Raw genomic sequence first — 8,432 nt, 5'->3', positions numbered from 1 at the left:
ACAATAATTCAGTAATTGTTTAAACTTTATTAAATAATTTAACTCACAAATGTAAGTATATTTTTTTAATATTTTAATCATCAAAATCATTATTAACTCATGTGAAAAAAACTGCTTTTTTTTTCAGTTCTAATTGAGTTTATATATTTTATTCAAAGAAAAGCTGTTGGATTAGTCTCTTGAAACATCGTCGAGAATTTGCACGTTTTTTTAATGGATTGCCACAATCATCTTTCAACTCATTATTAATTTTTTTTTCACCATAATGTGTATCATCATCTGGCCACCTGGCAAGTTGTTTTTTTTTCGTTATTAATTTATTATCAAAATCATCATTGTCATCTAAAAAATCACAAGATTATTATTTTTATAATATTAATAATTTAATTCAAAAAATATGTGTTTAATTACCTTTAAAATTTTCAGATGATTCAATTGGTTCAACTGGTTTTCGATGGTGATTATTATTAACATTAACATTGCTATTTGTACTTTGACTTCTTCTTGAAATTAATGCTTTAGCTGTTGCTTTTGTTAAACTTTTTTTTTTACTTAATAATATTTTAGCAACAGCTTCACCAACAGCATCAGATATTGTTTCACTCAATTCATTGATCAATAATTCAGCAATAACTTTTGATGCATCTGCTGCTGCTGTTGCTGCAGCTGTTACCAATAATTTTTCATTATCAAAATTTTCATCGGAAATAATTCCAATTCTTTCACCGCTCATTGTTTCATTGGATTCCTTGATAATGTTAATATTGTCTTGGTCATAATAACAAATTAAAAAAAGGTAAAAAAATATATAATATTATTTAAATTACTCACGTCTTCTACATTAGGAAGATGAGGAGTTTCTTCACTTGATTTTTTTAATTTACGATTATGATTTACATTTATATTTGTATTAATATTTGAATTAGAACTTCGACGAACAATATCACGTTGACTATTTAATATTGTACCAAAACTATCCTAAAAATTTATCACAAAATTTATAATTAAAATATATATATTTATTATTTTTCATGATGAGAACAAATGGAGATTACGTCAACCAATTCAAGGACAAAGAAAATAATTTATTCGCTGATTTACATCAAGTAAAATTCAATTTTAATTATGTAGGTATATAAATTATTATTATTTGTTAAATATGTCAATTTATAATTACCCCAATTATTGAGACAAAACATAGCAATATCAACAATGACTGTTCCATTTTAAATTAACAAGTTAAATAGTTTTTTTTTTTTTTTTTTCTAACGTTGTGAATAATTTTCATCTTACCACAATGCTTTTATATTATTCGCAAATGTATTTTAATCATTTAACTATGATTTCCATACAATTTTCAATATTCAGCTTGTCAATCAACATTTTCATCGAAACACTATAATCCTTGATAAGAAATTTTCCGTATAATTATTGACAGAATAATAATTAAAAATTAAAAAATTCTAATTTATTTAAAAAAAAAAAAAAAAACAATTTCTAAATTCATTGGACAAATTAATTACTTTTTTCATTATCAAATTACTCATTAATAAATTTTTAATTTTTTGCTAAATAGGCAATAGTAATAATTAAACTTCCATATAAATATTTTCGAATAATATTTATTTTTTTCTGTTCATTACATCGAAATTTAGCTCAGATTATTTATTTATATATTTTATTTTTTTAAATATAACATTCGATTAGTATAAACGACCAGGAGTATAAACACCTCTTCTGCTATTGAAATTTGTATTGATGTTGATATTTTTATTTTTCACTCGAGTTGGCTAAAAGAAAAAAAAGACATTATTATTAATTGGTCTATCAAAAGAAAAAAAATATATATATTTTTTTATTTAATTTAAATTGAGATAAACAAAGAAAAAAAAAATAATACATGTTTATCCTCAGGAGAAGCATCAACAGCCTCATCTTTTTCCTTATTCGAACTATCATCATTTTTATCATTATCATCAGCATCTTCATCTTCATCTTCATCATCATCTTCATCCTCTAGACTATCATAATAGATATCACCTTGATGATCAAAGCCACCAGTGCCTTCCATTGGCATTCCAAAATAATCACTTTCTGCATTTAAAGATCCAAGATCTAATTTATTTACATATCCTTTTAATTTTCCATACGATATTGGGCCTAGAATTAGTGCTTCATTTGGACGTTCTAAACGAAAAAATATATATATAAATTAATTAAATTTATAATAATTATATTATATTAATTGATAAATATATTAATAAATTTTTTTAATTACGATATATATATCCAGTTGCCGTTGGTCTACCCATACGTTTTGGTTTTCTTAGTTGTTGTTGTTGTAGTTGTTGTGGTTGTGGTTGTTTTTTACCAATTGAATTGAAATTTGTATTAATATTTGTATTACTATTAATATTTGAATTTCTTCGAGTTGCTGCAGTAATAACAGCACCACGAGCTGCAGCTTTAATACTTCTTCTTGATGGTCGTCTTTTTTTATCTGATAATATTCTTAATACTGCCACAGCAACAGCATCACCAGTTGTTTCACTCAAATCTTGAAGCAATGCTGTTGCTATTGTTTTTGTTGCTTCTGCTGCTGCCATTGCTGCAGCAACAGTTTTTTCTTCAACACATGATGATTCAGGTGATAATAATGTCTGAATAACAATAATTTATTATTATTATTGATAAAAAAATAATACTACAATACATTTTAATAAACTTACATCATTGCTAATGCCGTCATTAGCATTTCGTCTATTTTTATTACGATTTGAATTTGTATTTGAATTAGTATTTGTGTTTGAATTTGCATTTGCATTTCGACGACTTGGATGAACATATTTTACTGTTCCTTCAACTTGTGAAATTGTCTGAAAAAATTATTAATTATGTTTAATTTTTTTTTCCTTTCTTTTTCAGTACACATGCTGACTAAATAAAAAAATTTAAATATTTATATTTCAACATCAATTTATCAACTTGATGCTGATCTAATTGAGCTGTGACGAAAAACCATATTGGTGAGTTAATAAATATAATAATAAAAAAAATTTACCAATGCACAAAATAGTGCAGTAACAAATAGAATAAGCACATTTACTTTAAACATTATTAAAAAATTAAATCCAACTAAAATTAACAAACATAATTTTCAACTATTATATATACGTTTTTTTTTTTATAATGAAAATTATTCATATTGATATAATACAATAGTTTGAATATAAATAATTGATAAAAGTTAGGCTTGTCGATTATCAATTAATTTACAATAGGTGTTGATAATTATAACAAAACAAAATAATTATTCAATCGATTTTCTCATTAATTATTTATTTATTAAATCTACTTCAATGAAACATATACTTTGCCGTTAATTTTGTTTTTTTTTTTTCAATATTTTCTATCACGTTTACCATTACTGTCATTATTGTCATTATTTTCTGTTGTATTATCATCTCTTCGCTCTTCATTAGTATTTATATTAGTATTTGTATTGATATTATTATCATTATATCTTCTTTTGATCATTGTATTTATTGCTGCAAGTACATCATCACCTTTGTGACCTCGTTCTTGTTTTATTTGATCAATTGTTTTACTTGAATCATTATCATTTGATGCTGGTCGTTTAACTCTTGATGATGCTGTTGATTTTGTATCATCAGCTAATTTTGCTTGTGAATCATCAATTCTTTCTAATTTTGATCTATATACAGTTCTATAACCTGAGGCTGATCTAGCACCTGATGCAACTGGTCTAGCTGTTCTTAATATTGTCTGTGAAATTTAATTTAATCATTTTAATTTTAATTATTTCGATTTTTTTATTCATTTAAAACTTACTTGATCCATTCCACTTCTATCTGCTCCTTCACTCACACGTGATGCCATTTTTTTTAAATGACTATTTGATTCTCGTAATAATAGCTCAATACTTTTTATTGATTTTGCCAATTGAATAACAGCATTGTCATGTGCTGATACTGGTGATGAGCATTCAACGCCTGATAGAACAATTAACATTGTCTAAAAATAATAAAAAAATTAATAATTATTAATTTATATTATAATTGCCATGATTTTTGATAATATAATTATCATTTTTATATACCAAAACTGGAACCAGTTGTATTATTTTAGCCATTATTGTTGCTGATAATGATGATGATGTTGTTGTTGTTGTTGCTGTTGTTGTTGTTTAATGTAGGAAATTGACAGTGCTATTGGACAAACAGGTATAGCCAAATGATTCTAGAGTTGTTGCATATATTCATGTCTCGACTCACATAAAATAGCTGTAATCTTAAATAGTAATCTATAAAATCAATGTTATTAGCAATAAAAAAAAAAAACAAAACGAAAAAAAAAAAAAAAATCAATTTGTATTAAATCCGTGAAATTGTCATTAATGTAAATATGCCTGCAATAAAAGCAACGTTTATTATTATCAAATTTTAAATGAACCAACGAAATTGTTTTTTTGTTTTTTTTTTTTCCTTTTTTTTTTGAACATAAAATAATTTTATCTTGACAAATTAATTTTTTTTTTTTTGCTTTACATTAAAAATGTAAATAATACATATTATTATTATTTAATAATTTAAATTATAATTTATGATAATTAATTGATTTAATTTATATTATATCAAGAAGTGAACTTTTTAATATTCTTAAATTAAAATTTATATATTCATCATCACGAATATTTGATTGCATTCTTCGACTATTTCGATTTAATTTTTTTTTATTTTCTTTTAAATCTTCTTTTGCATTATTTGCATCATCGTCATCATCATTATCATCATCGTCATTGTTATCATGAATTTTATTAGCCATTGCATTTTTTTTCTTAGTGAAATTAGTTATTATTTTTAATTTTTTCATCATTTTAGTAACAATATCTCTTGTTAAAATTTCCCTATCAATACTAGCATTGATATTAACATTTGAATTATTATTCAATGCTCTTCTTGTAACACGATCCAATGCATCAGCCAGCTGAAATGGTGATGTTGCTGAACGACGAGTTGGTTGTATAATTGGTACAACAATTTTTTCTAAATCTTCAATAATATAATTTGATGTAAATGATCTTCTTGTTAATGGTACATCAATATGTTCTTCAATTAATTTCCATAGCTCAGCAGCAACATCTTTCGGATCAACATTAACAATAATGTTTACATTTTTATTTTCAATAACAGTTTCACCCTGTAAATAAATTAATAATAATATTTAATTCAACTTTTATAAATTTATTATTATTAAATAAATTACCTCTTGACTATATTTAGTTGGTTTTGATCTCAATTCATTTGAACCATATTTTTTTTGATAATGTCCCAAATGATCATGCTAAAAGAGTACAGACAAAAAATAATTTTCGCGCTTTATATTTTATTTAATATTGTGATGATTTAATAATTTACATCAGAGCTTACATGAGATGCCAAAATAGATGTTAAAAAATTTAAACCAATAACAATAATAATATTAATTGTTGGGAGTTTCATGATAATATTAGGATAGCTGGCAATAGCAACAATAAAATAAATTAATAAACTTTGTTATTCACAATCAATGAGTCTTTCTTTATTGAAGAAAAATATTATATTTCAAGTTCTTTATATAGTTTAACACTTTGAAACGACAATAGTCGTTATATATATTTATAATATTAACTGTTAACGATATTACTGTGTAACGAAAAAAATAAAATAAAACAAACAAACAACAAACAACAAAAAATATATATACTCAGTATTAAATTTACACTTAGTACCGTTAAATGTTTAACAAATAGTACAGTAATATTAAATATAATATATAATGAAAAAAATCAGTTGACTGATTCAACCAAACTCGTCAACTGAAATACATGAAATTATATTATTTTTTTAACCAATACTTTTTCTCATTGATTTGATTCATTTACTTTATTATTATTTATTTTATTATTTTTTATTGTTATTTAATCAAGGCTGACTGTGAAATTTGATATTATCATTATAGTTTTATTAATTTTGTTTGTTATTTTACTTTTTTTTTTTCTTTTTTTACTTTTTTTTTTTGTTATTTCATTTTATTGACTCGTAATTTTTAAAATTAAATAAACAAATTTGTTGTTTTATAATTTTATTATTATTAGTTAATTTTTTTATTGTTATATAACTTATAATATATATATATATTTTTTATTCTTTATTATTCTTCTTTGACAACGTACTTGTGAACATCAAAATTATCACCTAAATGTTCATGTATAGCAGGTTGTTTAACAAATTCTTTTTCTAATACTTTTGCAAATGCTTTGTAAAATTGTTTATTCCATTTTTTACCATCTTCTTTTATAAATCTTCGTGTTAATGGATTATTTTTTTCTCCATCAATTATCGTATCTTGTTGCCATGGTAAGCTTGATGAATCATTTGTATCTAAACAAAAAAATAACAATTTAAATAATCAATTTTTATTAATCTACCTATTAATTTTATATAATATTTTCAATAATAAATTACCGTCACTATCATCATCATCATTATCATCATCATCATCAGTATTTGTTTTCATATTGTCCAATTTATTTAATACAGTTTTTGCTCTTTCAATGGCTTGTTCATAATTGTACTGTTGTTGTGTATGTGTGTTGTATCGTTTTTGAATAATATCAATAATTTCATCAACACGATCAACTCGATAATTTAAATCATTCAAAAGACTATCAGCTCCACAATAACATTCAGCTCTCTGTAAAAAATATATATTTTTTTAAAAATAATTATCATTAGTTTATTAATAATAATAATTATACATACTGATTTAACAAAGAGACCAACAAGTGTTATGCATATTGGAAACAACGACATCATGATTACAATATGGATTAGTCAGTTTTTAAATATATAAATGCATGACGTTATATAAAGTCATATCTAAATGTCATTTAACACTTGATTTGGGTATCTAAATAAATATTATTTGTGTACATTAAATAATCGCTTATAATAACTCAAGACAATTATAATGAAAATATTAAAATTCTAATAGTTTCTATTCATTTTGTTTTGTTTTTTTTTTACCTCTTTAATTTTGTTTTTAATTTTATTCATTTTCTTTATTGTTTTTTTTTTTTTTCTTTTTGCTCTTTATTATTATTATAATTTTTTTAATAACGGTTACCTTGACAAGGTACTTAATTAACTTATGAAAACGATAAGAGCACATGTATAAAATAAACAATAAAAAATATTTTTATGATGCAAAATAAAAGTAAAAGTAAAACAATGTGTTTATTATTATAATTTTTTATTTTTATTCAATACATTTATTTTATAAATTATTTATAAAATTTTTGGTTTTGTTGTTGTTCGAAGAACATCAATAAGATTATTAGCAACATCATCAAATTTCATTTCTAATAGTGAATTTGTTATTGAATTATTATCATTTAATGCTGATGATTTATTATCTTGAACTAATTTTAAAGCTCTTGGTTGTATATCAATTGTTTCATGATTTATTAATGAAGAATTTGTTTGATTTTGTGAATTTAATTTATCATCAATGCCAACAATGATATTTATTTTTGTTGAATTATTATTATCATCTTGAAATAATCGTTGAGTTGAATTTATAAATTTTTCTTCATGTTGATTATCATCATTTGGAAGTGATCGAAATAGCGCTGATATATTTTTATTTTGATTTAATTTATCAACTGTAATTAGATCTTTTAATTTATCATTATCTAAATTTTTTTCTCCTATAATATCAACAAATATTCTATCTTTTATGTCAAATGTATCATTATCTTCTTGTAAGATATCTTTAACAGTAATATTTTTTAAATCATCATCAACTTTATTATCAAATCGTATTCTTTCTTCATTTTTTAAACGAATTATTCTATTTTCAGTGTGATAAACTAGACGATATAATAATTTTAATATTTTTTCATTTTGATCAATTGAATTTGGATCATAATTATGGAAATTATTTACTGGTGATGACAATACCTGACACTGTAATAAATTAAAATAATGTATTAATGTTTCTTCTGAAATAATATTATTTAAATAATATAAATTACCAAAATACAAATGACGAGTAAAAATTCAATTGCGTGTTGAAGTTTCATATTGTATTAAATGACTGAATAAAGTCATGTTCTATATGTATATGTATATTTATATTATATATTTATATTTATATATATATTCCAACATGAACAGTGCACGTTACACATTTTGCAATTTAACTCAATTATTATAAACATGTTCAATTTACCATGATGGAGATGTTGACACACAATTGTTCATCGCATGACTCAAATTTTATTTAAATAATAAAACCAATTACATTTATCGTTGATTTAATATCGATTGCTCTGACATAACGTCATATCATTTAGAAACGTATTCAAA

The 8,432-nt window shown here is 22.9% G+C and overlaps 6 protein-coding genes and 1 long non-coding RNA gene across 7 annotated transcripts; 1 reads left to right on the top strand and 6 right to left on the bottom strand.

The window, feature by feature from the left end:
* Positions 1–10: 10 nt before the first annotated feature.
* Positions 11–972, bottom strand: LOC122855605. Its single transcript, XM_044157097.1, has 3 exons — positions 832–972; positions 412–748; positions 11–342 (listed from the first exon to the last, which is right to left on the bottom strand). The coding sequence occupies exons 2-3, from the start codon at positions 731–733 to the stop codon at positions 149–151; spliced, it is 516 nt and encodes a 171-aa protein (XP_044013032.1). The 5' UTR covers positions 734–748; positions 832–972; the 3' UTR covers positions 11–148.
* Positions 683–3,020, top strand: LOC122855607. Its single transcript, XR_006374085.1, has 3 exons — positions 683–796; positions 1,040–1,127; positions 2,926–3,020. It is a non-coding gene; the product is annotated as an uncharacterized LOC122855607 (long non-coding RNA).
* LOC122855603 (probable serine/threonine-protein kinase mps1) lies at positions 1,075–3,166 on the bottom strand. The gene is made up of 5 exons (XM_044157095.1): positions 3,062–3,166; positions 2,730–2,876; positions 2,279–2,660; positions 1,901–2,187; positions 1,075–1,790 (listed from the first exon to the last, which is right to left on the bottom strand). Exons 1-5 carry the CDS (start codon positions 3,113–3,115, stop codon positions 1,704–1,706), a joined length of 957 nt encoding a protein of 318 aa, XP_044013030.1. The 5' UTR covers positions 3,116–3,166; the 3' UTR covers positions 1,075–1,703.
* On the bottom strand, positions 3,062–4,289 carry LOC122855604 (FNIP repeat-containing protein DDB_G0290617-like). Its single transcript, XM_044157096.1, has 3 exons — positions 4,121–4,289; positions 3,853–4,035; positions 3,062–3,786 (listed from the first exon to the last, which is right to left on the bottom strand). Exons 1-3 carry the CDS (start codon positions 4,151–4,153, stop codon positions 3,400–3,402), a joined length of 603 nt encoding a protein of 200 aa, XP_044013031.1. The 5' UTR covers positions 4,154–4,289; the 3' UTR covers positions 3,062–3,399.
* Positions 4,290–4,481: 192 nt separating this feature from the next.
* LOC122855602 lies at positions 4,482–5,883 on the bottom strand. The gene is made up of 3 exons (XM_044157094.1): positions 5,451–5,883; positions 5,287–5,364; positions 4,482–5,220 (listed from the first exon to the last, which is right to left on the bottom strand). The coding sequence occupies exons 1-3, from the start codon at positions 5,520–5,522 to the stop codon at positions 4,645–4,647; spliced, it is 726 nt and encodes a 241-aa protein (XP_044013029.1). The 5' UTR covers positions 5,523–5,883; the 3' UTR covers positions 4,482–4,644.
* Positions 5,884–5,917: 34 nt separating this feature from the next.
* LOC122855601 (mediator of RNA polymerase II transcription subunit 13-like) lies at positions 5,918–6,954 on the bottom strand. Its single transcript, XM_044157093.1, has 3 exons — positions 6,825–6,954; positions 6,528–6,756; positions 5,918–6,443 (listed from the first exon to the last, which is right to left on the bottom strand). Exons 1-3 carry the CDS (start codon positions 6,876–6,878, stop codon positions 6,214–6,216), a joined length of 513 nt encoding a protein of 170 aa, XP_044013028.1. The 5' UTR covers positions 6,879–6,954; the 3' UTR covers positions 5,918–6,213.
* Positions 6,955–7,293: 339 nt separating this feature from the next.
* Positions 7,294–8,428, bottom strand: LOC122855599. Its single transcript, XM_044157089.1, has 2 exons — positions 8,099–8,428; positions 7,294–8,030 (listed from the first exon to the last, which is right to left on the bottom strand). The coding sequence occupies exons 1-2, from the start codon at positions 8,144–8,146 to the stop codon at positions 7,350–7,352; spliced, it is 729 nt and encodes a 242-aa protein (XP_044013024.1). The 5' UTR covers positions 8,147–8,428; the 3' UTR covers positions 7,294–7,349.
* Between the last annotated feature and the right edge of the window lie 4 nt (positions 8,429–8,432).

This window comes from Aphidius gifuensis, linkage group LG4, assembly GCF_014905175.1.
Source record: "Aphidius gifuensis isolate YNYX2018 linkage group LG4, ASM1490517v1, whole genome shotgun sequence".
NCBI lineage: Eukaryota > Metazoa > Arthropoda > Insecta > Hymenoptera > Braconidae > Aphidius > Aphidius gifuensis.
The sequence above is the reverse complement of the archived record's forward strand: the minus strand, read 5'-3'. Positions and strand labels throughout refer to the sequence as shown.

Bases quoted from the DNA above. Each gene is read 5' to 3' on its own strand.
- LOC122855602 (XM_044157094.1), bottom strand. From the start codon at position 5,522: ATGAAACTCCCAACAATTAATATTATTATTGTTATTGGTTTAAATTTT. The intron at 5,365-5,450 runs GTAAGCTCTGAT...GTACTCTTTTAG, and splicing joins CATCTATTTTGGCATCTCAT to CATGATCATTTGGGACATTA. The intron at 5,221-5,286 runs GTAATTTATTTA...ATTTATTTACAG, and splicing joins CAACTAAATATAGTCAAGAG to GGTGAAACTGTTATTGAAAA.
- LOC122855605 (XM_044157097.1), bottom strand. From the start codon at position 733: ATGAGCGGTGAAAGAATTGGAATTATTTCCGATGAAAATTTTGATAAT. The intron at 343-411 runs GTAATTAAACAC...GTGATTTTTTAG, and splicing joins ATCATCTGAAAATTTTAAAG to ATGACAATGATGATTTTGAT.
- LOC122855604 (XM_044157096.1), bottom strand. From the start codon at position 4,153: ATGGCTAAAATAATACAACTGGTTCCAGTTTTG. The intron at 4,036-4,120 runs GTATATAAAAAT...TATTATTTTTAG, and splicing joins TACAACTGGTTCCAGTTTTG to ACAATGTTAATTGTTCTATC. The intron at 3,787-3,852 runs GTAAGTTTTAAA...TAAATTTCACAG, and splicing joins ATAGAAGTGGAATGGATCAA to ACAATATTAAGAACAGCTAG.
- LOC122855603 (XM_044157095.1), bottom strand. From the start codon at position 3,115: ATGTTTAAAGTAAATGTGCTTATTCTATTTGTTACTGCACTATTTTGT. The intron at 2,661-2,729 runs GTAAGTTTATTA...ATTGTTATTCAG, and splicing joins ATGACGGCATTAGCAATGAT to ACATTATTATCACCTGAATC. The intron at 1,791-1,900 runs GTATTATTTTTT...TTTTTCTTTTAG, and splicing joins CTTCTCCTGAGGATAAACAT to CCAACTCGAGTGAAAAATAA.
- LOC122855601 (XM_044157093.1), bottom strand. From the start codon at position 6,878: ATGATGTCGTTGTTTCCAATATGCATAACACTTGTTGGTCTCTTTGTT. The intron at 6,757-6,824 runs GTATGTATAATT...TATTTTTTACAG, and splicing joins TTGGTCTCTTTGTTAAATCA to AGAGCTGAATGTTATTGTGG. The intron at 6,444-6,527 runs GTAATTTATTAT...TTTTTTGTTTAG, and splicing joins TGATGATGATGATAGTGACG to ATACAAATGATTCATCAAGC.
- LOC122855599 (XM_044157089.1), bottom strand. From the start codon at position 8,146: ATGAAACTTCAACACGCAATTGAATTTTTACTCGTCATTTGTATTTTG. The intron at 8,031-8,098 runs GTAATTTATATT...AATTTATTACAG, and splicing joins TACTCGTCATTTGTATTTTG to TGTCAGGTATTGTCATCACC.